Source organism: Citrus sinensis, chromosome 3 (genome assembly GCF_022201045.2).
Source record: "Citrus sinensis cultivar Valencia sweet orange chromosome 3, DVS_A1.0, whole genome shotgun sequence".
Taxonomy (NCBI): domain Eukaryota; kingdom Viridiplantae; phylum Streptophyta; class Magnoliopsida; order Sapindales; family Rutaceae; genus Citrus; species Citrus sinensis.
This window is the reverse complement of record NC_068558.1, coordinates 4,793,139-4,817,070: the sequence shown is the minus strand read 5'-3', so window position 1 is coordinate 4,817,070 and position 23,932 is coordinate 4,793,139. Positions and strand designations below refer to the sequence as shown.

Here is a 23,932-nt window from a genome sequence, read left to right as displayed (position 1 = left end):
CATAGTTCTTAATTTGTATCAATTAGGTCTCTAAGCAAAGCATTTATGATTTAACTTAAGCAAGCCCGTATGAAATATTTGGAAAAAAAAAAGAGGATACCCACCTGGAGACTTATTTGATACAAGTAGTCAGACTATGTCAGGATTTGATAAAACTTAAAATTTCAGGGATCCACTTGTTATTCCCTTATAAATATATGCAAAATCCGAACTTGTACATCAAATATGTAATATATTATAGCAATGCTGATATACACAAGACAAGCAGAAGAGGGTAATAATATCATCTTCATCTCTAGGTAGCTCAAGATTCAACATGCCAACCAAAATGGTAAATAAGCTCTCTACGTTCTCTCATCACTTCATGTGTTTTATTTTGTATATTTTACCAGCTATGTGGATAAAGCGAGAGACTGGAATTGATCAACTACTGTGATATATACGTGTATGCATACATATGGATGGTGATGTGAATTTTCAGGCAAAGTTTTGCAGAGAAAAGGGAGTATTGATCAGCGTGTATGAAGAGAAGCCGAGGAGGAGAAGGATTGCAGCAAGTCGTCAACAACAACATCATCATCATCATCATCACCACCATCATCGTCATCAGCACCGTTATCATTGTCTTTATAATGATCTTGATTCTGCAGGATCAGGAAAAGGGTATAATAGGAGAGCTGAGCTTCTTCAGTACTCTCGAACTCTAAGGGAATCTCCTCAACCATCACCAGCTGCATCCACTCCCTTGTTGCTAAAGCCAAAGCCAACACCAACATCTTCAAAGTTTCAGCCGCCCTCACCCAAGGTATGTCACTAATCTTTTCTTGCATACACAGTTAGGCCATAAAATTAAATTGTATAAAGAAGAGTCAGGGCTAGAGATTTTTTACGACTCCTTCAGTATACATGCATTCTTATCTAATTTCGGGGCGGCCATCTAGTCGGTTTAACTAATAAAATCTTTTGTGCCGGTATATGAAAGAGATCTGTGATTTGAACCATGCGCTCTCACATGGATGAATTAGATGGGATTAGTTTCCGTTGATGCAATGTATGTTTAGAAAAACAGAGAACCGGGTCCAGCTTGCAAGAAGATATAAAATTTAATCCCAAGCAGCAGCAGCTCTCTGAAATGCCTTTTGTCCTCTTGGGAAAACTTTGGTGTCACAATTGAATTAATCACATACCTTAGTAATGATCTTCTTGTTACTATACTTTATACACAAGAAAACATTTCTTAAACTGTTGCCTTAATCTAATTTTAGAAACTTTCATTATTGTTTCAAGGGGATGATTGGTATCATAGTAGTAAGATTCTGATTGTTGGGAACTTAAAGTATTGTTTTTGTAATTGAGAGAGTGGTTTTTGGAATCTTTCGTGTTGACAGACTGTTGCTGTCCAAAGAAAGCCAAGTTCTGCAAAGACTCCTACTTGTCTTGGCGATTGGAAAATATTGATTCCAAGTTTCATCAGATCTTTGATAAGCCTCAAGGGGAAGAAAGACGGGAAGAAAAAGAAGCCAAGTGGTTCTGGAACCAATAAAATGAAAGCTCTTATGAAAAGCATAAAGGTGAGAGAAGCAAGCTTAGCGCCAATGCAAAATTATACACCATTTCGTTCCTGACTGTGAGCTACTTATGTGTTTTAACAAAATATTCTTCTTCATCAGGTACCAAAAAAGAGGGGATTTATTCCAAAACTGTGCTCAACATTACATAAGCATAGGTAAATTAAGCTTCAACCAAGTTGTCGTGCCGGCTTATGTACCTTCAGAAAATTTGATATATAGAAGAAAAACCCATTTGAGACCACTTATACGATTAGAGAGACCTTCGGAAATTGATTAAATGATTCCTACACACTTTTTTTTTTTTTTTGGTTTCACGTTGTTTATCTTTCAATTTCAATTGGATCAGATAAGCTTAATAGTTAATGGGATGTTATTTCTCTCTTTGCTAAGCTTTTTGGCAGTATTAATAACGTTCTGCGAGCAATGAAAAAACAAATTATCTTCAAAAAGCTTATGTCTCACTAAAGGTATGTAATTCAAATGCACCTCCATTCCGTATGTATAATCTACTGAAGGGGACACCTCACAGTTTTAAGTTTCAAATCCAAACTCCGAAAAAATTCTTACAGCGAGGTGCTCACATAGACAGCTATAGGAATTCTGATAATATGGTTATTATTCCCCTGCAACACCATTGCCCCAAAAGAGTAAGCTCTTGTTGAGTTGGTGGCTTTTAGTACAATCTTTAGCTCCCTTGAAGCCAGTCCCCTTATCTTAAATACTTGCGGGGAAACAGATACTTTCACACCCGATGGTTCCTTCACGGTCACCGTGTAAGTTTCATTAGCACTGCTGACATTTCTCACTCTTCGAATCACCTTCCTTGACCCAACAAGATTTGAAACGGTAATACTTGGTGTGTTTAAATCCGAGCACCATCCCTGGTTTTCAGTTGGGCATCCATATCCTGTTACTCGTCTTACATAGTCATCATCAACACCTGGAACAGCACAAAGAAATTGTACATACTCCTGAAAATGGGCATTAAATATGAGTCCTGGGTCAATGGCTCGAGCTGGGTTAATGAATCCAGCACCAAAATCAAATGGGGTAGCATGGACTAGAACGTGTTCTAAAATGGGAGAGTCGGAATAATCTTGTGCTAAAATGGGAGAACCAGAATGATCAGTTACTTCGGCGCTTGTCATCATTGCCGATGTGATAGCAGCAGGACTCCACTTGGGGTGTCTCTGCTTGATTAAAGCTGCAACACCAGCTATATGAGGTGTAGCCATGCTAGTACCAGATAACAGTGCAAAGTTCCGCCCTGGACAGAATAACAAATATGCAAAAATTCAGCCTCCTTGACAGAAGTTTGAAAAATTGTATATTTGTTACCAATATTTCTCATCTAACTCTCTTATGTTACCAGACAACATAAAAATTGTTTTTTTAGTACCTTTCAAATTTGGATCTCCTTCGCTACTGGGGCTCCACGCAGCCCAAATTGAGGACCCTGGAGCCATGATGTTTGGTTTAAGGACATCAGCAGTTTGCAAAAGTGCATTGTTCACATCAGGACCCCTAGAAGAGTAGGATGCCACAACTGGTGCTTGACCATGATAAATTGCCCGCCTTCCATCTAATATTCTTGCTCTTGCACGAAAAACCACTGCCTGTCCAGCCCTGCTCTTTATAGTGTGGGAGTTGTAATATTCCAATAAATCCTGCATAGTTGGACAATGACAATTCATATATCAATAATTTTAGGTAGTTGGGGGTATTAGTTCACTGGCTTTGGAATGTAAACAATTTCAATCTATACCATGGAAGATTGCATGTTGTTGAGGATAATTCCCGGGACATCTAGGGCCATATCTTTAAACTTGTTAGGCGAAAAATCTTGATCAGGGTCCATCCTGAGTATAAATCCTGCAGCCCCTATCTTCTTAATGTTGTCTGCAACAGTTGCAATGGTTGCATCGTCGTTCTCAAAGTCAAAAGAATATGTGCAGATAATTAGCTTTCCTCGAACTAGAGCTGGGATGAAGAGCTCTGGATATTGACAGCTCTCAAGTGAGAAGATACCAGTTGAAACATTCCTATGGCAGACATCAGCAGCTGCCGCTAACGGATAATACACTCTTCCTAATGTTGGAGCTACATAATGATGGTAATTAAGCATAAATATCCAACTTCACTAGAAGTTAATCAGAAAAGCAATATTTTTTTCAGGATGGAAGAAAATGTGATCTTGTTTACGAATTAGAACATTTAGGAACTGAAATTTACGTGCAAGCCCTATGCCAGAGAAGCTATGTCCATTGGCTAACTTGATTGTATTGTTGTACTTGCGGTCCGTGATAGAAGCAGCAATGCTCGTGATCCAAGGGCTAAAAGAAAGGATTGAACTGGAAGAAGGGCCACTATTGCCAGCAGCTTGAACGACAAGAACTCCAGCTTTTGTAGCAAACAAGAGCTCCATTTCTAGAGCATTGAGGAAAGCAGCAGGACCAGAAGGGACTGCTGAAGGCCCTACTGAGAGGCTTATAATATCAACTCCATCTTCCACTGCCTGGAGCAAGCAAAATTATAGAATAAATTCATAGTCACTTAAATAAAGAAACTTATGAAGACTATATAACTTTTTCTGCCTTTTTTCACCTTTCTGTAACAAAGGTTAGATTATCTGGATATTTCATCTAATTGATTTGAATATGTAAAGATTTTTCATTGGCTACCATACTCACAGACCTGATCAACAGCAGCCACAACATCTGCCATATAACCTCCAAAAGTATAAAGAGCTTTGTACACAGCAATCCTGTTGAAATAACCCGATCCTAATTTGACTCATAATTGAAAAAATAAACATATACTATGCCTCAAAAAGGAGCAAATATTTAGTTCTAGCTGTAAAAAGGATATAATTGCCGTTGCATCTTCCTCCTCATTTATTCTCGACTATTATTATTATTATTAAATACCTTGCTCCTGGAGCCATACCACTGGCATATCCATAATTGAAACCACTGACAATTACTGGTACTCGGTGGTTTCCTGCAGCTGTTGATGCTGTGTGGCTGAAATGAGCATAGATGCAAGCAATGCAAATAAATTAGAAGTTCATGCATGATATTATTATTTGCCATACTAGCATTAATTACAATCTGTTGCAACAATAATAATAGAAAATGGAAATTTGTTAGTGTGACATAACTTGCCTTCCATGGCCATCGGCATCAAAGGGAGATGCATAGTCACGAGTAGAGTTGAAATCACCATAAGCAATTGCTGCGCGTGCAAAATATTGCGCTCCTACTATCTTGCTATTGCATGCTGTTGATGGGAACCTATTCCCTGTGGTACATTTCCCTTTAAATTTACTAATGCTTTGATTCCCTCTGAAGGAATGGCTGGCAAAACTGGGATGTTCAGGATTGATGCCAGTATCAATAAAACCGATGACCACCCCTTCACCAGAAAATTCTGCTCCCCCCAGAGTTGGCCAAACGCCTGCAGGAATTCCAAGGAATTCTGGTGTATGCATTGTGAGCTTCTCCATTTTGATATCTTCATGTATGATTCTAACTCCCTTTGCATTTTGGAGAGTGCTGACTGCCTGAAGAAAAGTTTCTGTCATTCTTAAAATATGTATTTGAATTATTTTTTTTTCACTTTTTAATCCACCACTTATTCAGGTATTAGAAGTTCAGTCATAAATCTGTCATTTAAGGTTGTCCGATTAAATTTATTAGCTTGATAGTGACTGAGTTTTTGATCCTGCAAAGCTGAATTTGCAATGAATTAGTGTACCTCTTCAGACTCGATGTGGATTGCAAACCCGCTGAGTAAATGAGTGTAGCTGTAGAGTTTGGTGTAGGAATGTCCATGGAGGAGAGACTCTAAGAATCTGTCATGCCCGCCGCTGATCCTCTCTTTGTACACTATAGCATCTGTCTCATTCCTACGGTAGTATTGAAATAGTTATTGACCAAAGCCAAAAAAGATATCACATCAGATTTTACAAAAGAAAGGTCATCACAGAAAAGGGAAAAAGCAAAAAAGAAAAAACTAGCATAATTTGGGCCATTTCAACAAACCTGTCATAGGATCTTTCAAGTTTCCGAGAAGTAACGGGTTCTTCGTCCATTAAAACTATGAAAACCTTGGCATTTAAAGGTAGAAAATCCCAGATTGTGATGAAAGAAAAGAGCAGAATAAAGGTGCAGAAAGCCATTGCTAAGAGTCAGATTATAGGTGTCTTATTCAAGCAGCTTTTTCTAAAATTTCCTGCAGGAAAATTAATTGGTTCAGTAGTGATCTCTCCATTGGAAAGAACTCATTTTCGCCCTATTAATATCCCTGGGCGCTGAAATGGAAAGATGCAGCTAAGTCATGCACTGGTGCATCCATGTCTTTCACATTTTCAAACCGCTCTGGTAAATGTAGGTGAACTGTGAACACCTTTTTCTCTCTCCTCTCTACAAGAAGAATCCTATTTAAACCCTAGTTAAATTTCACCAGCAATATACCAAAACCAACCTTAAATAATTTCTCCTAAAGTCCCATGCAATACTGCTGGTTTTTTTAACGGCAAACACAGTCTTTTCATTTGTTTGACCGAGGTGTAAAATATTGAACCGGTAATTTTGATGAAAGAAATAAATAAAATGTCATAATAAATAAAATTTCAAGCATTCATCCAACAACTCTGTGATGTCTACATAATGAGAAGGGAACCTAGTTTCTGCAGATCCCCAATTAAACATACACTCATAAATGAATAACGACAATATAATGGGTAAAACTTGGCCTGTGATTCCTTAACACTGATGTAAGGGGTAACGTCTGTACCCCATGTGTACATATGGAAGAATTTCCATCAAGAATTAAAGAAACTACTAAAATCTCTGCTGTCGGGTATATTCCCAGAGGGCAATGGCACCACTGACATGAACATTCAGCGACCTAACAACTCCCAATTGTGGAATCTCAATGCAAGCATCCAACATGTGGATTATGTCCACAGGTATACCCTCTTTTTCACGCCCAAGGACCAAGACCTGCCAAAGAAGATGACATAAGTTTACTTCTGATGATTTATGTCCACAAGTATGGATTGTTTAATTATTTAGTTACTTAATTTATTCAAGAGAAGGCTTTCAATAACGATTATTGGAACTAAAAAATGCAAAGAGGCCCTCGAAATGGGAAGAGGCAAGAGATTTAGATGATGTACCGTCATTTTGGGAAACATATACTGATCAAGAGGTATACTATTTGCAGTCTGCTCTAACCCCAAGACAGAGAAGCCTTCATGTTTCTTTCTCTCTAAGAAATGCTTAATGCTATTAACAGGAACTTCAACAATAGGAACCCACTTCTCCGCTGTCACACTGGAAAATGAAATGCTTGTAAATGGTTTGATCAGGAAACACAGTTCAAAACCTGAAAAATGAATTTACTTTACATATGCTAATTACATAACAAGTATAGAAGCATTTATGAAAAACCACTTGAATAAATCTTTTAAAGAGTAGATGCTCTCATAACAACTGAGTCTAGATCCCATGTGCTTTTTATTTATAAACTCTTTCATTGCGACTCACATAGGCAAGAAAAAAGCTATCACCTTAGATACTGAAAAGATGCACAAAAATGAATCTGCTCACAAAATAGCAGCAAATTAAATCGAGGAACAGCAGCAAATAAGATTCAGCCGATAGAACAAGCAGAGTTACAGAACAAAGTGTACCGACTTTAAAATCAATACCTGATGAGTTGGAACTGTTTGTCATGTAATATGTTTGCATCTGCAATGGCTAATCCAGAAGCCTTAAATACCTGCGACGAACAATAATGGGCATGAATTAAACATAAGATAAATAAAAATAACAAAAAACTTTAACACAGAGAGCACCACCCATGGCAGATGGACAGGAGGATATGGAAATATTAGAAAATCTCCTCTAACAAATATGTTATTTTAGTCTGTAGAGGCCCACAACTAGATACAAGAATATTCCACTTTTATATCCTCTAAAATGATAAGATATTTGATTTCTTGAGTTTGCACGGCAATCCCATATCATGTTTAGTCTATTTTTCTAGAAATAATAGAAATTGAAATACTGTGGCAAAAATTTATGAATAATTTCTATTTTTTTTTTCTCGGTATCATTGCATTGCTAAATCTCCTCAGGTTAACGTCTGACACTGCCCTACTACCGCCTTATTCAGCAAATCAATTAAAATTACGATAAGCATCCAACATCATACCTCACATGTCCGTGCCAATCCAGCAAGGTTAGGAATGCGATCAATTAATGATGCAACAAGGACAAACTGTTGTCTACTAGCCCTTATTGTTTCCATAGCCAGACTCCTAGCCTGCAATACCTGATCGAAAAGTTCATCTTCCTTTTCTATTTCTGATTTCCACATAGCAGCCAAATTAGATCCATTAAGATCATGTAGGAAATATGAAAAATGCTGAATTAATACAGCATCAAAGTTTATACATACCTAGAAGCTGTTTGTAGGCTTCTCTATTTCCGAAGAAAGAACTGGAACTGTTATCTTGATTCTCATGTTTGGGGAGGGTAATTTTTTTCTGAAAATCTAACAATGAATCTTTAGGCAGCTGGGAAAATGATTCGTCTTTGTCAAGATCAGAAAGTGTTTCTGCACAGTCAGGATCTTCACCAATTTTTAAGCTCTCATTCTTGATGGTCACAACATCTTTTGCCATTGAATATCTCAGGTCTTCCCTGACATCCTGAAAATCTGAAAAAATGAGATTCCAATCCCAGAATAAAGAGAAGAGAAATAAAGCAGTGGGAAAAATCATGCTCACATTTAGAAAGTTGAGTACTTGCTCCATGAGGGATGTTGGAACACATTCAAACTCGAGTTCCTTCATTCAAGCCAAAAAGAGAACAAGAAAATTCAGGAAACCAAAACATCATTTAAGTTAAATGAAGGGAAAAATGCTAACTCATCTGCAGTGAAAATCATATGGCTTATTTATTGACATGTCTCCGTTGGCTTTGGCTGACATTCTCCCAAAACTAGAAAATTTCATATTAAAGACTTCATAACACAAGCATGACACTGTAATATAAGTAGAGAAGTACTTGCTCAAACATCACCTGCTTTAGGTCAGTTTTCGGAAGCTGAGCTTTACTATTGTGATCAGCCACAACTATTCACACAGTCCCAGCAATTATGCTTCTCTTGTAATATTTTTGGAAATTTTACAGTAGTAATGCATGAAAATATGTATTCGTGTATATATTTGTGTATATAACATTCTCTGCCTAATTCACTCTATTTGGTAGAATAATCTAGAGGCTTAGCTATTGATTTTTTTTTTTTTTTCCACACTTCAAATCATCATTGACCTATGCTTTTGTTTCTTAAAAGATGAAATCGAGATTCTAAGCAACTTCAATCAACAAGACTCTAACCTTATCACGATTGACAAAAATTACAGCTGGAGTAATGGACAGATTGGGATCATAGGCATCAAGATATCCTGACATTGATGCTCGCAAGCTGAAACAAGAAATAATATATTATGGTATTACAAACGGTAAATATAGATACAACTAAAACCATGAATGACAAGGTTGGGGTGAGAAAAAAAAAACATGAACAGAAGGTTTTCTAAATTAGTCACATCCACAAACCGTATACATACATCTTGACTCAGGCAAATACAGAAGCTATATTACAAACAAGAATTTAATAGATGATAGTTTTGAACAGTTTCTTATTAATTAAACGTGACAATATTGTAGAGGTATTCATACCGTGTACAATCAGAGTTCTTTGCCAGGTAGGATTTCAAATCCTCAAAGCAACTTTTCTCTAAAGGCATTTTCTGAGAGGTACCAAAGTCCAGAGTAGGAAACAATTTGCAAAGAACTTGGTATACCAACAACTGCACAATAATATTGGAAGTATACCATATGACTACATAATCTGAGAACCAAAATCAGTAAAACGAGAAAGAAAGAGGGGATAAAAAAAAAGAGTTTCACTCATCAGCTTTACAATAAACTGACCTGGGTAAAACCGCGTAAGCTATGGTGGTGTGAGGTCAATAATGGAACTATAGGAGGAAGTAAGTCTTCCAAATGCCTAAATTGAACCGCTTTGGAGGCATGGAGGATTACATTAGCAGCTATAAACACATAGGAAGAAAGTGCCTGCGTTTATTGCCCGAAGTTCAATCAGATCTTGAAATAAATTTTTAAAGTTTGTCATCCTTCCTTACAGACCAAGGAAATGCAAGTCTACGATATTAGATTTACATACAATTGAAATAGAGATCTAGTACAGTGGAATACCAACAGAATGTATTTAAAAAGAAAATAGAAACACAGAAAATGTTAATTATAAGCCTCGATTAGGATCAAACATTAGATCAAGATAATTAAGCCATGAGACAGTCAGATACTTAGATCAACAATCCAAACCACAAATCAAAGCTTATTTGGCAATTACAATATGCTCATATGAGGATTTTGACACAAAAAGTTCTTAAGTAATAACATTACACTATTAGTCAATCCATGCATCCACTTTGCAGTATCTTTCCCAATTCACGATAATTGCATAAACATATAAATCACAATTTACAATTTTGCATCATGTCTAGCATCTATCCGACTGCAGGAATCAGAATGTCAGCAGAAAATGGGTGCACTAACACCAAGAGAAGATTTACCTGTGGCCTCATGTCATAATCACGTAAAATAGGAACTAATTGCTCCGCAACCTGTGATATGAGGAAGTAATACAGGAGTTAACAAAATCATCCATTCAGCCCTCTTGAAACCAATTAAATATTGATACCTAGAAGGTACAACATAACTAGTCCATAATTGGATAACAGGACAAATATTATGTAGTACAGCAAGCATGAAGTATCCAAACCTCAGAAAAGAAGTTTAAGTTCTACAAAAGTATTTGACACCTAACAGAAAAAACATGAGGAAAAGGAGGGGAAAAAAACTTCCTGAACCTACTACGGAAGAACATGCCTTTCAGAATTAAAAAATAATTGTGAGTGAAAAGACAATAAATTTTCCTGAGTTGCATCTGAGCTCCAGGTTTAAAATAAATACTTCTGTAATTCTTTAATAGAAAATTGATGTTACTAATATGTCCATATCCAATGTATAAATAACTAGTATTATTTAAATCATTAGATTGCCCATTTTCTGCATATCCTGTGTACGAGGTCTGTACCCCTTCATTGTACTTTTTGTTAATAGGGAACTTAAAGCTGCATTCATAATGACAGAAAAAGGTACAAGGTGGAATATAATAATACTGAAGGTATCCCTTATTTGTATCTCGCTTAAGAATGGGAAAATTTAGCTGGATCTGCCAGAAAATTTATAAAAATTTCTTACCAGTGATGGAAACTTCAAGTAAATAGTAATTGCAAATGTTTCTAAGTATTGACGAACAGAGGGTAAGTTGTTTCTCTGCAAAAAGGCAAAAAAAATATTTATTATTATTATTATTTTCAATGTTAAAATGAGAAAATGATGTTACATGGGAATGTAGAATGTAAAACAATAAATTTAGCTCCACACTTTCTGAAACAACACCACATCAATGCACAATGAACTCATAGATATTACTTGGTCCATGTAGGAAGCTATACATCAAATGCTATTTATTGGTCAAAATAGATATAATGTGAAAATATGTTGCAGGAGAAATGTCAGATGTCATAAAGTAACATTTACTTACATAGAGAGATATATGCAAAAAATGTGTCACTTGCCCAACAATATCGTTATCAACAAAACGTGACAAAATACATATCATTTGCCAAGCACGAACTTTTCGCCTATGGATCTGTTGAAAATACAAGTAGATATAAACATAGTATCAACTACAAGAATAATGCCAAATAATCACCATCAATGTTAGAACAAAAATACTGACCTTTTAGAGCATCTGATCAAGTATAACTTTAACTATTATTTAAATTTAACCAACTTTCAATAGGATCATTTAACACACTGATGCATTTCCATAAACACAATCCAAAAATTTTACAACATTAAAAATGCGCTTGCTTTGTCATATTCTCAAAATGATCTTATACCTTTTGAACTCCAACTCCCAACTTTTCACAATTTATTTATTTACTTTTACTTTTACATTTTTCTTTCCCTATTTGAAAATAGTATACATTTTTTAGTTATTAAAAATTGGGTACAAAACAGTATGATAAACCACTGTCATGGTCCACTAGAGTTCTAATATTTTAGTAAAGTACACCAATACATAACTCTTGTCCAACAAGAAACCTATCTACTCTTCTGAAGTATTCCTTACTGCACTATAACTTTTATAGGGAATTCAAACTGAATAAACATACATCCCTTACCGCACTATACTTTTTATATAATTCTCTTGCGAGATCCTTGTCATTTACCTGTATTAACAAAATCAATATGGTGAGTGATCAAGTAAACAGAATCAATATGCAGTTATCTGTTAAAAAACATACATATCCCATCTACAACATTTGCAGAGGAGCTATGTGGGATTTCTTTTTCTAATTTATATAAATAGCAGAATACTGTTGGCACATGTCATGCATGGAATTTGTAAATGCTCAACCCTCTTTAACATCAATTTCTTCATTCTGGTCCCACAATCCTATTGATGCAGAATCATTGGTGAATTAATAAATATCAGTAACATATTCCCTATGTTACGGTGTTTCGCACTACGTCTTGGCTTAACATTAAATATAGTGCCTAACAATCATATCAATACAATATACAGAATATTTGTATTGACGAGGGTACTTCTAGGTCAGCAGTAGAGTCTAGGTAATAGATCTTATTTCATTAACTAAAAGTAACAAAAGAAGGGTTAAGACTCCTGAGAAGCCACCTTACCTTCACAAGTATTCTGGTGGGAAAGAACTCCATCAAAATAATGGTATTAGTCTTTTGTGATGGGGTTTTACCAGCCTGACTATTCAACATTTTCCTAAAAGGTGAAACTTTACTAAATAGAAGAAATAAATAGGTGTAAATTCAACGGCTGTACTATCCTTTTTCATTCCATCTTACCATGTTCCCCATGTGGAAAAAGTGATATTTTCTCCATCTAGAAACTTGAATCCTTAAATTTTCTCCTAGCAGCAAATCTTTACTTTTCTCTATGTTGGCTAATTATATATTTCCTATTTTTTTGGAAGCTAGTTAAAAGTCTGAGTATCAATCTAATGCACAACACCAAAACTAGTGAAAATACCACAAAATCAAGAAGCCCCAGCAGAAACAATTTGCCAGAGTCGAGAGCATCTTGACACTCTTTTGCTGATCCCACAATCTCGGTCTGGTCAGCAAGCTTGCTAAAAAGGACAGCAACAGATACGCGTGCATACAACTCTGTATTGATAAATGCCTGAAAAGAAAAACCGCCAATTAAGCCTTAATCTGAAAATTTCAGAAAATAGGGATCCCGACATTTTGATCCCAATTTGTATACCAACTACATGTGTTACTCATCTATTGGATGGTGAATTTCATAACTAGTAAAATTACTATTATACCATCCAATAAATGAATGCCGTGTCAGTTGGTATACAAATTGGAATCCAAAGCATTATTCACTCAATCACTTTGCATTTTCCACACAATAGAATGACCATGAGCATATTGTTACTAACTGACTATTATTTTATCAAGCAATCTGCAGTCACCCAATTGACCAAGGTAATTTTGATTAATAGGAAAAATTGTGGAATATTTTGACAATAACTAACTGTTACAAGCCAAATAATCAAGAGAATCTCTGAATGATTGGCATCCATAAACATGCTGTGGAACAAGAAGCACTATAACATTCTACATTCAGACTCCATCGTCTTTTCGCGTGTTTTGAGTTTACGAGGATTGTGCTAGTGTTCCTCCTTTACTACAAAAGACATCAACAGATATCTCTAAAATTTAAGGTACGGCATTCAAGTGATCCATAAGCATGTGATTGATTGAAATTACATTTTTCAACTCTATGCCCTTTAATTTGATATAAGAGAAGAAATTCCTACTACGTGAAACCCCAATTTCCCAGACCCCAGCAGAGCAACAAAGTCATATCAGCTAACTGTATAGTCAATTGCAAAGAATTAACTCAAAGTAATGTTAAAAACTGGAATGTATTAAATTAAATCTGCATAAACATAAGTTAATAAGTTTGACAGCTTACTTCAGTCAGCTCAGGAACTGGGCTTTTGGCCAACAAGGATACTTCAGTCTTTGCATCATAATTTTCTGCTAATTCAGCTTCAAAATCCTCATCAAATGCAACTAGAGGGAAAATTTCAAGTAAAGAGTGATTTGACAGTATAAAAAACAAAAAGTTAACTAACTTTTAGATACAAAACAATACAAATATAAGCCTGTGACGCACCAGAACCATACAGTGTTAGCAACTTGAGTTCTTTAATGTAGTACTTTATGATCCAGGGATTGGTGAGCCAGAGCCCAGTTAAATGTAATGCTGCAAGACGAATTGTACGGGGACTTTTGGTGCCTTCCTCAAGAACTTTTTCAACAAACTACAAGAATGATGTGCAGAGGTACCAATCACTTTTGAGTATGTTTTTGTCATAACAAATTTTGTAAGTCGTCAACAAAAAATATAGACACACAGAGGAATTACGCACCCACTTCAGAGGCCCAGGTGTATTCTCCATCATATGCATTTCCTCTTCGCTAAACACGGAATAATGCAAGACAGAAGATAAAAGAGCAGCAATAGGTGCAACTCTTCGCTTGTTGCAGCTGATATGTAATATCCAAGAGGAACGAACCAAATGCCACATCATCTACAGTAAGAGAACTGAGTGTCGTTAGATCGTCTCTTTCATTTGAAAAAATCATAGTCAAAGAACAAAAAGAAAAGGCTCTTGAAAGACTCTGTAGAAAAACTGGTAAGGGAAAAATATAAATAACACTTATGACTAAATATTGGGTCAATGAAAAAAAAATGCCATCTTTTGTTTCTGTCAAAGTAGATCAAGAAGTATATATTCAGGAAGTCTAACAAAAGAAGTTCAAAAATCCACTAACGCTGGAATGAAATATGAGCATCGCTTTCTCATCAAAGAAACAAAAAATGTTGAAAAATGACTATGAAGAAAAGAAAAATAGATTTCACAATTGCCAAAATCCACCAATAAAAGTTTTCATCAGCACCCCAAGAAAATCATGGAATTCCTCACAGTATATATGATTTAGGTTCTTTGCTTCAACAGGGGAAAAATATAACCAACCAATGTTCATAAATGTTAAGAAATAAAATAAGCTTTTCAAGAGAGTAGAAAAAAAGGAGAAAAACTGGGACATGGGAATGCTCTCTACAAATAAATTTCACTACCGCAAACAATACCCTTACGTTTCTCAACAAGCTAAACCCTATCCATAAGAGGGGAGAGAGAGAGAGAGAGAGACGAGAAAAATTCTAAACTGGTGCAACCAGAAAGTCAAGATGTCTGTGAAAACCTCCTTGCCACCCAAACCGACAACCCCGCTCCCCTTTTTTTAATAGGAAAATTGCATTAAGAAAAACAAAATGCACTAAAAGTGAACAATGAGACCACAAAGAAAGAACCTGCTAAAGATCACAAAAAGACATATACAGTTGAATGCTGATCAGATAACCAAATAAGTCTAGTATCTATATGACTATATGATCTCAGAACAAAAGACAAACCTAAAAACGCAGAATTAAGCCAACACCGCTTCACAATTTAGATGAATGAAGATTCAAATTCCTTAAGTAACTGGGCCCAAAGAGAAGGTATTAATCACACACTTTCCCACAAAAACATTATGTGTTTCTCAGAATCTTCAATAATCCTACTATTTGTTTCAAGCCAAATTAAACAAAAACTGGCCAGAACTGAACATCTCCAAAACTCTCTACCTTTTGAAGTGAACCCACCCAAAACCCATTAAATAGTCACATGCCAAGAATAAAAGATAAGCACATGCTCCATGCGGGAATGATGTAGCGAACCTGGGTATCCACACCTCTGCACGAGGAAACAAGTGAACCCGATGAACCAGAAGCAAAAAGGTCCAAGGTCAACCTAACTGATCTCAGCATGGGCAAAAGGGAACCTTCCCCTGCATTCTCAAGGCTGCAAATATAATTAAAAAAAAAATTGAGAAAAAGCCAACTTTGGACTTTAGAAGAGAGGAAGGTCAGTGAATTTCCCACTACTTTCTACAAACTTTTCAAATAATCCCAGCCACATTTCATTTTAGAGTAAAATAATATACTGCCAATGACATTGCCTCAAAATTCGGAAGGGAATGCAAATTCCAATTGTATTAAGGTGTACCATCTAAAAATTAAGGTATACCATAATGTGTTTACATGTAATTGCAGTCATCCAAATGAAAATTTCTGATACTAGGTTTAGAAAACAAAAGTGTAAACTACTGCAAAAGGTCTTAAAAAACTATCCATCAACCTCAAAACATGATGTTAAATCAACAATATAAGTACATGCTTCTTACCTTTCCACAAGATCATTAAATATGTATCTGACAACATCATCTGAGAAGAAATAGCTACAATTCGCTCCATTCTCAAGACCACAATAAGGAAGTGACAACAGAGATTCTAGACAAAGCCACTGAATCACGCAAAAGTAACGGTTACGATCTTTTACTTAATTACTTGATCATTAATATCTCAAAAATGGAAGACAATGAAAATAAATGAAGATTACAAGTAGAATTGTGGATGTATAATAGTATAAATGATAAAAGTGACATTAAGAAGGAAGTAAGCCATACTCACAACAACTAACACAAACAATTGATATAATTGATGCCAATTTGCAGATGCAATAATGAACAGCAAGGTTCAAACAGAAAAGAAATTAAAAACAAACAATTAAAACAGGAGCTTCTTAACCTTCCAGTTCAGCAAAATAGCTCGTCGAGCACGTGCTAAAACACCAGCTGCAAGAAGAGCATTAATGTTCTGAAGAAAAGCTTGAACCCATGAATCCAACAAAGGTTTGCCTTCCACTGCTGATAGCATTAACTTATCATTTTTCTTGAAGAAACACAAAGCCTGAGGACCGACTAGTGCTTTCAGAGCCGAAGCTAATGCTTCATATGCTGCAAGACAAACTTCCGCTCCAGTCTGAATTCAGAGAATTCACATTATTAATAGATTAACTTAAAAAAAATATTACAACTTTTAAGAGTAAGAAGACCCCTCCTGCGACTTTGGACAAAAATTATACAAAATAAAGTCCATTCAAATCGAAACATACCTCAGAATCAGAAGTTGGAGATTGAATAGTCTTCCAGAATAAGTTCCACATGAAGTCATAAGCAAATTCTATTGAAGCATTTCTTTTCAACCTTGCACACCACGATGAGATTGATGCAACAGCTTTCACAGACATTATCTTCTCAGGCATGAAAAAATATTTAGCTTTAGAAAAGTATCCAACAGTTGCACTTCAATTGAAGCATCATGTATTGAAAAAAGACTGTCTCGGTGGTTCTTTTGTTTTTCTTTTGGTCCGAACCCGACTTCCAGTTTTAAGCCAAGAATAACGATATATATAAAAATAAATAATAATAATAATAATAATAATAATAATAATAATAATAAAAATAAACAAATACATAAATAAATAAAAATTATAGTGAACAAGCTTAACTCAGTACAAGCACTTTCAAAATCTTTTAAGGTCAATAAAGTCAGATTTCCATGAAAGATAATTGATTCAAACAACAGAGGAGAAAAAAAGATATTTATCATAATATACGATATCTGGCAGCCACCCACATATAATAAGCAAGAACACATGAAATAGAGAACTGGCATACATGAGAATACGAAATTCTTTGAGAATAGTATGAGAAGACCTGTGGGATAACAGTTTCGAATTAAAATATGAAAAATGAAAATAGACCATGCTTAAGCTTCACCTAAAATAAATCATACAGCAACAGCATAGATGCACTCAACTCCAAGAGAATTACTGAGAAGAAGACTAAAAGCATGGCACGAAAAGCCAAAACCACTCAAATTAGGCGAGAAACTTCTTAAACTGAAGATATCTGAAGATTACGTAATCTTACAGCTTGCAAGACAACAGTGGTAGTGGAAAATGACAACCTTCTTTGACTAGGACCTCCGAGTTTTCCTATCACAGAACTGGGCAGATTCGTTTCCTCCATTGCAATATTGGACCAAAATATTGAACAAGACAAGTTGGAAAAACAAACCAGCTCCTCCTGCATGCCAAAATAAAACTTTGTATACGAATACCACTAATAAGAAGTCCTATGTAAACCACATTATTTAGAAAATAAATTTTAAAATGGTTAATTCTCTTAATACCAAAACATTAGGGAAAAGGTTCGCTAACTTCTCATGAAATATGGAAGCTTCTGCATAAGAAAATTGATCCACTGTCTTAAGCGAGTCAATTTCTGATTTAGTTCTGATTCTTATTCCACATTCAGAATATCTCTCCTGCATTATCTGGATCTCCTGAAGGAAGTTCAGGGTAAGGATGAGAAACTTCATGGAGATACAACGTACATGATTGCTCTGTTTGCAGATATTGATACCACCATTTTGAATAAACTGTAAAAGCCAGCATTAAACAAGTGTCAGAGTGTACTAAAAGCATATTAAAATGCAGCAGAAATATAAATGCATTATACATTACTCATCAATTGAACATTTAACAACATTCCTACGCATACATGTCAAGAAATAAGAAAGAAAGAAGTAAGAGAATTAGTAGAGCCGCTAAAAGTGAGGGAACCTTTAGTACAGAGGCTAAATCCTGTTCATCCTTGATTACAAGAAAAAACACTCTTGCCCATCTCTTTGCCTTTGATTCCCAAGAATCTAAGTCTTCATCATCACAAGTAACAAAAGCATTGCTCAAACTTGGATGACTTGTAAAACTAATTGGGAAGTCATTAAGACTCTTTAAAACCAGCATCCGGCTTTTGCAGTTATTGGCAGACTGCTGCTTACTACACCCTGAAAGCCATTCTCGTACTCTTGCTCTTAAGGAACCTGGAAGTAGCAGAGAGAGAAAGATCATAGATGTGACATCCTTATTAAAGAATGTGTATTAAAAGTTTAAAACCCATAAAACAGAAGTAATTCAATTTAAACCGAAGTCTATGGTGAAAGAAACAAATAAATAGAAAAAGACAACTTAAGCTACTCATTTCAAGAAAATGGTAAAACAATACTTCGAACTAACATTTCAATTTGAAACTAAATAGAGGAGGAATGAAATAACACAAGAGCGATAAGTTAGCATATGAAACAGATTTTCACAGAAGCAAGCTGGAAACAAATGGTAAATAGGTTGCATAAGCGCTTACATACCACCATAATCAGTAAATTCTCGAGGCAGTGCTGAAATGAAGTGCAAGAGTATCTCTAGGGGCACCTCAAATGTACACATCAAAGACGCAGCTGCCTCCAGGACTTTCTCACAAACTGGAAACCACAACTATAGGTATCACAAAAGGCATGCTCCAAACTGTAATCAACAGTGGTCTAAACTTTAAACTGCCAAAAAGAATATCCTAATCTAACCAGATTACAAAATTAGAGACCTCGAAGACGATAATTAGGATTAAAATGTTGTTTGCTGCTTTCAATAACAAATCTCAGAATATCCAACAAGTCTGATTTATCATTGCAAGGGAAATTTTCCGGAGAACATTCCTCGGGGACCTTTTCAGGAAACGCATCTCCACAACATTCTGCTTTATTTTCAATATGTGCAGCAACTCCACAAGCAGCGGAAGCAATGCATTCTGCAAGGGCCATCAACCCAACTCTACCAAACGATTGCTGTTTAGCAACAGATGCTAAATTGCTCAAAAATGCAATCTGCTTCCTGTAATGACAAGATACATGCACATACATCAACCACTTCCTCAACCTAAACAATCAGAGAAAATCGCATACAAGTTACTTCAAAGTTGAGGAAGTAACAACCAATTAATGCACTCTTTTAAACAAAAACTCATTAACATGCCAGGCATAATCCCAAACAAATGCTTTAAAATGAACACATTGTTTCAATATCATTTAGAGAAAGATATCAATCTGATAACAAGACAACTACCTTAGTTCTTCAACTTGTAAGCTACAAAATGAAAATTCATCGACGACATGCTAGCTTACCTTGTATCTAGGAAACTTGCGTATTGATGTAAAAAACTGGCTGCACGTTCAATGGTCCTTGAAGAGTAAACTCCTTTTGTGCCTGATTAAAAATATACATAAATATTACAAAGGAAATTTGCTGAAACATGATCTTTTTAAATTATTCTTCGGCTAGTCAAGGTGGACAGTGAAAACGAGAGATTAAATTATTTTATCTGAAAGGAATATTCAACAGCTTCACATTAGAAACCAAAAGAAATACCAACAGCTCTTCCAATAACCATAGTATTGAGCCATTGGTTAACCCACAAAGGAAGTTTTAACTTTTTTCTCGCTACTTTAGTGATGGTGGAAAATCAAAGGGAACAAAAACCTCAGCAGATGTGAAGCTAAGCACTCTTCAAGCAAGAGAAATATCCACTCACCCTGCCTCTCATCATCCCAAATACCCCACAACCCAACACCACCAAGAAAGAATAACAAATAAAAATATAAGTAAATGTGCTGGAGACTCTAGAAATTTATAAGAACAAGTTTTAATAGTGCCCAAGAGATAAGACCAGACATAATATGCCAAAGGAGTATACCGTAGTATTCGTTCAAGAAAATGACTTTTCAGTAATGTGTCATAAATACTTGAGCATAGCCACTGTGTTGCACATGGCAGATACATGTCATGCTTCTAGAAGTATGTCAGCTAGAATACATAAAAAGAATAATGAAACAACTACTTTCAATCTTCTCTATTCTAATATTCCTATCAAGTTATCTCCTCTGACATAGTAAAATAAGATAATATATGCTTGATGAGTAACTTCTATATCCAGGACCAGTCAAATTAAGAACAAACCAAAATCTTTGTGGTGGACAGGGTCATTCAATCCTTCCATGAATGGACCGAGAACAAAACTTTCAGGTACTGATTTTGCACAGTTCTCATAACTCTTCCACTCAATGCCCAAAAATGACTGCATGATCATATATCTAACTGCACAAATCAAAGGGGACAGAAAGAAGCAATTATAAGGGAACCTGAGATGAATTATATTAAAATTAATAAAATATGGTTTACGGTAAAGTGACTCCTCAGATGAACAAACCCGATAAGTCTAATTAAATGACTGAGCTAATAAGTCTTTGATACCTTGAGGATTCCCATGACAAAAACCCCGTTCCCACAAAACTGATAACCAATCAAAGATTTCGCCTGAAGGTTTGATCCAATTTTGATGTGCTCTGCCAGTAGAGCCTGGAAGGTTCCCATGTGGAAGAGAAAACTGAAGTAACAAGGTTATCTGTGACAGACAATAAATAATTAGTAGACACATTGTGTAGAATTGAGATTCGGACTTCCATAGGAATGATTCCCCATAAGCCATAATGCTGATTTACCTTATACATCAAGTCTTATGTCATATGACTGCATTCTATATAGATCATCAAAATTATATTTTTATCTTAATAAAAAGTTCTTGAGAAATCAAATGACTAAATGAGAAATGAAGAAAATAGGTGTCATCACCTGGTGATTCCAAGCAGCTTCCACGAGGTGAGTACTATACTCTTCAAGCATTTCATACAGCAGTATGAATGCCTCCCACTGCTGCTGACCCTGTTTCAAGGCCAAATCAGTTGAATAGCAGAGTTTCCCTACCCCCAGTGACTTGGCTTCCTTGACAGCCCAAAGGTCCCTCTTTGTCATACCTCGAGCAGTTGAATTCTTTCCTTGTGATCTCATATCTGAAACACCAGAGTGGCCTTGGTTTTCTCCACGTATCTGCAGGACAGCCTTCAATATATGTAACGATTGCTTCCTCACTAAGCCTTCCTCATCAACCTAACAAGAATAGAAGAATTTTTTTTTAAATAATCTTCGCAAAATAAATCAAAACAAAGGCGAAGCAAAGAATCTGAAGTGCCATGGTTATCACCAACTCAGGGTGGATAACAAAAAGTGGCAAGGAGATTGGGGGCACGTACCAAACCTCTTTTTATTTCTTCCCAAAACTCTCTCACAGCTCTTATGTCAAATTCTTCACCTCTATCACTCCTATCAGAATTTTCAGATCCCTCTGTATAAGAAGAATAAGACAGGTATAGAGAGAGCACTGTAAAGGCATCTCTCCTCTCCAAAGTTCCAAGAGAAAATAGGGTTCTGCAGCACTTCCAAATTTTCTTAAAGAAGCACTTCCTGGAAGCAAACAAGATATTATAATAATAGAAAAGTTACAAACAAAGAAAAATGCATATTCCTTGGAAAAATAGAAGGTAACTCATGCAAATCAGAGCATTATATGCATGCTGTATGTCTCTAACTAGAAAGTATATATATATATATTCCCCTACCTAGAAAGTGTATATATATGCCCATGGAATGAGATTTCCGAAGAGTGGAGAGAAACAAATGCTTTGAGAATTATGGGAAGGAGAAAGGCAATTGCACAAGACCGGTGTTCCACACTTTGCAGAAGTAATCGCTCTGTCGTGTTACATAAATACCAAAGCAAATTAGCAGCAAACTTTTCTGCATAACAACCATTTTCCAACAGTGAATCTGTGCTTGGAGCAGCTTGAAGATTTCTTAGAGCAGAATCCATTACTAAGGTTAAAATATGGCATGATGTTGGCAATGTAATTGACCTAGATAGAGAGAGCATGCACTCTTTATCCATATCTGAAGCATTTGTCTCGCCTTTTGAACCTTGGAAAGGTGAGCAACAACCCCATTCAATGGCATCTGATTCTTCATTTTGAAGCACACCCAAGGAAAAACCAACTGAACTAAAACTACAAGGCACCAAGGTTTTCTCCAAATTTATCCAGGTATTAGTCTTGGTTACAACATCGAAGAACGATTCTGAAATCTAAGATCAAGAGCATGCAAAGCAAACAGAAAATATTTCAGTACGGACAAAAAGACAGATGCAGGTAATAGCTAAAATACCATTCCAAGCCTTAAGACAGCTAACCATTCTACCTGGTTGAGCATTTCAGGTTCGAATGCATGTCTCATTTTCATAAGAGGAATAAAACTTTTCCACATAAATGACTGAAAAGCATCATGATTTGCCCCTGCGATGAAAATATACCCCGCCCCTTAGCAAACTCAAATTCAGATAATCATACTACCAACAACCTGATGAACAATAACGAAAACAAATAAGTAGTTCTAGGAAACAGAGTGTGGCACGTACAAGTGTAAAGAAACAACTTAGTTTTGACAACCCTTGAATTGGACTCTCAAGGCCAGTAACTCACCGAGTGTCTTGAGAAGATGACACAGTGCTCCCACCATTGATGCAATGTAGTTACACTGATCAGAATCCAATTTCTGACCCTCCTTAATAGCATCCTGTGTGAACAAACATGAAAGCATGTTCAACTACTTCATGAAAATGACAAGGTGACTTTTATTTCTAAAATTAAATACCTTGGAGAGATCAAGAAGAGAAAAAAAGATAGCTGATGCAGAAGAACCAGTTGATGCCAAAATGCAATCCAACATTGGTGGAATAGCCGCTGGAGGTACTAGTTTAAAGCTACTTACGAGTGAAGAGACCAAAGAGCCCACTGAACTGGTCTCTGTTGAAGTCATCTTCGCAAGTTAATATTAGAATTACAACTTCTATATTTTTATCCTCAATGGCCTGATGGCGCTATGCCGATTGGATATATAAACCCTAATTAAAACGGCGGCGCTCTATCACTTAGCGTAATTCAGGTGAAATGTGAAGGTTTTTGAATTTATAACGGCTCTATGTTTCCGCCTAACGGCGGGATGGCCGTCGCCCGTAAGGCCGTTGGATGATATAACAGTAAACCCCAACGCGTCTCAGTCGGTGTAGTTCAATTGAAATGTGAAGGTTTTGAATTGTAACGGCTCTATAATTCCCCCGCAAAACTGTGGCGGTTGATTGATAAACCCTAATTGGGTTCTGACTGCTATGGATTTCGAAATTCACGTGAGCGTCCCTATGTGCTGTCGTATAATAATGGGCTCTAAGGTAAAAACATAGACAAGCATTAAATATGATATCAATCAAAAAATTAACTTAAATAATAAAATTTTATATGTTTAAATTGTGAACTTATTAATAATTCAAGGGAGAAAACATATTTAAAAGAAGAATATATGGTTATTTAATATATATATATATATATATATATATATATATATTAAATTA

The 23,932-nt window shown here is 35.9% G+C and overlaps 3 protein-coding genes across 5 annotated transcripts; 1 reads left to right on the top strand and 2 right to left on the bottom strand.

Annotated features, from left to right (window-relative positions):
• Positions 1-238: 238 nt before the first annotated feature.
• On the top strand, positions 239-1,913 carry LOC102625810 (uncharacterized). Of its 2 annotated transcripts, XM_006477016.4 has the most exons (4): positions 239-331; positions 482-805; positions 1,389-1,571; positions 1,671-1,912. In XM_006477016.4, the coding sequence occupies exons 1-4, from the start codon at positions 317-319 to the stop codon at positions 1,728-1,730; spliced, it is 582 nt and encodes a 193-aa protein (XP_006477079.2). In that variant the 5' UTR covers positions 239-316; the 3' UTR covers positions 1,731-1,912. The 2 variants fall into 2 exon arrangements, with proteins under 2 accessions (XP_006477079.2, XP_024954128.2); XM_025098360.2 differs by lacking the exon at positions 239-331 and having other exon boundaries at positions 338-805; positions 1,671-1,913.
• A 128-nt stretch (positions 1,914-2,041) lies between these two features.
• LOC102614545 (subtilisin-like protease SBT2.5) lies at positions 2,042-5,973 on the bottom strand. Its single transcript, XM_025098363.2, has 9 exons — positions 5,615-5,973; positions 5,328-5,478; positions 4,736-5,133; positions 4,499-4,594; positions 4,266-4,335; positions 3,804-4,086; positions 3,337-3,671; positions 2,971-3,238; positions 2,042-2,838 (listed from the first exon to the last, which is right to left on the bottom strand). Exons 1-9 carry the CDS (start codon positions 5,749-5,751, stop codon positions 2,135-2,137), a joined length of 2,442 nt encoding a protein of 813 aa, XP_024954131.2. The 5' UTR covers positions 5,752-5,973; the 3' UTR covers positions 2,042-2,134.
• Positions 5,974-6,176: 203 nt separating this feature from the next.
• On the bottom strand, positions 6,177-23,751 carry LOC102625348 (uncharacterized). 2 transcript variants are annotated; one of them, XM_006477014.4, is made up of 35 exons: positions 23,179-23,751; positions 23,007-23,100; positions 22,726-22,820; positions 22,095-22,612; positions 21,729-21,939; positions 21,271-21,585; positions 20,893-21,043; positions 20,599-20,736; positions 19,767-19,848; positions 19,190-19,476; positions 18,957-19,070; positions 18,376-18,635; positions 17,943-18,191; positions 17,681-17,836; positions 16,861-16,998; positions 16,494-16,727; positions 16,091-16,209; positions 15,585-15,708; positions 14,230-14,391; positions 13,974-14,121; positions 13,770-13,870; positions 12,813-12,965; positions 11,932-11,979; positions 11,286-11,393; positions 10,940-11,014; positions 10,249-10,299; positions 9,584-9,727; positions 9,329-9,459; positions 8,984-9,071; positions 8,371-8,430; positions 8,040-8,292; positions 7,794-7,945; positions 7,288-7,358; positions 6,754-6,910; positions 6,177-6,577 (listed from the first exon to the last, which is right to left on the bottom strand). In XM_006477014.4, the coding sequence occupies exons 1-35, from the start codon at positions 23,341-23,343 to the stop codon at positions 6,416-6,418; spliced, it is 5,514 nt and encodes a 1,837-aa protein (XP_006477077.2). In that variant the 5' UTR covers positions 23,344-23,751; the 3' UTR covers positions 6,177-6,415. The 2 variants fall into 2 exon arrangements, with proteins under 2 accessions (XP_006477077.2, XP_006477078.2); XM_006477015.4 differs by lacking the exon at positions 23,179-23,751 and having other exon boundaries at positions 22,943-23,091.
• Positions 23,752-23,932: the final 181 nt, after the last annotated feature.

Excerpts from the sequence above, each read along its gene's own strand:
- LOC102614545 (XM_025098363.2), bottom strand. The coding sequence starts at position 5,751 with ATGGCTTTCTGCACCTTTATTCTGCTCTTTTCTTTCATCACAATCTGG. Across the intron at positions 4,336-4,498 it reads GGTATGGCTCCAGGAGCAAG|GATTGCTGTGTACAAAGCTC; the intron begins GTATTTAATAAT and ends TTATTTCAACAG. Across the intron at positions 3,672-3,803 it reads CTCTGGCATAGGGCTTGCAC|CTCCAACATTAGGAAGAGTG; the intron begins GTAAATTTCAGT and ends ATCATTATGTAG.
- LOC102625810 (XM_025098360.2), top strand. The coding sequence starts at position 458 with ATGGATGGTGATGTGAATTTTCAGGCAAAGTTTTGCAGAGAAAAGGGA. Across the intron at positions 806-1,388 it reads TTCAGCCGCCCTCACCCAAG|ACTGTTGCTGTCCAAAGAAA; the intron begins GTATGTCACTAA and ends TCGTGTTGACAG. Across the intron at positions 1,572-1,670 it reads CTCTTATGAAAAGCATAAAG|GTACCAAAAAAGAGGGGATT; the intron begins GTGAGAGAAGCA and ends CTTCTTCATCAG.
- LOC102625348 (XM_006477014.4), bottom strand. The coding sequence starts at position 23,343 with ATGACTTCAACAGAGACCAGTTCAGTGGGCTCTTTGGTCTCTTCACTC. Across the intron at positions 19,071-19,189 it reads TCCTAATTATCGTCTTCGAG|TTTGTGAGAAAGTCCTGGAG; the intron begins GTCTCTAATTTT and ends TGTGGTTTCCAG. Across the intron at positions 18,192-18,375 it reads ATTTAGCCTCTGTACTAAAG|TTTATTCAAAATGGTGGTAT; the intron begins GTTCCCTCACTT and ends TGGCTTTTACAG.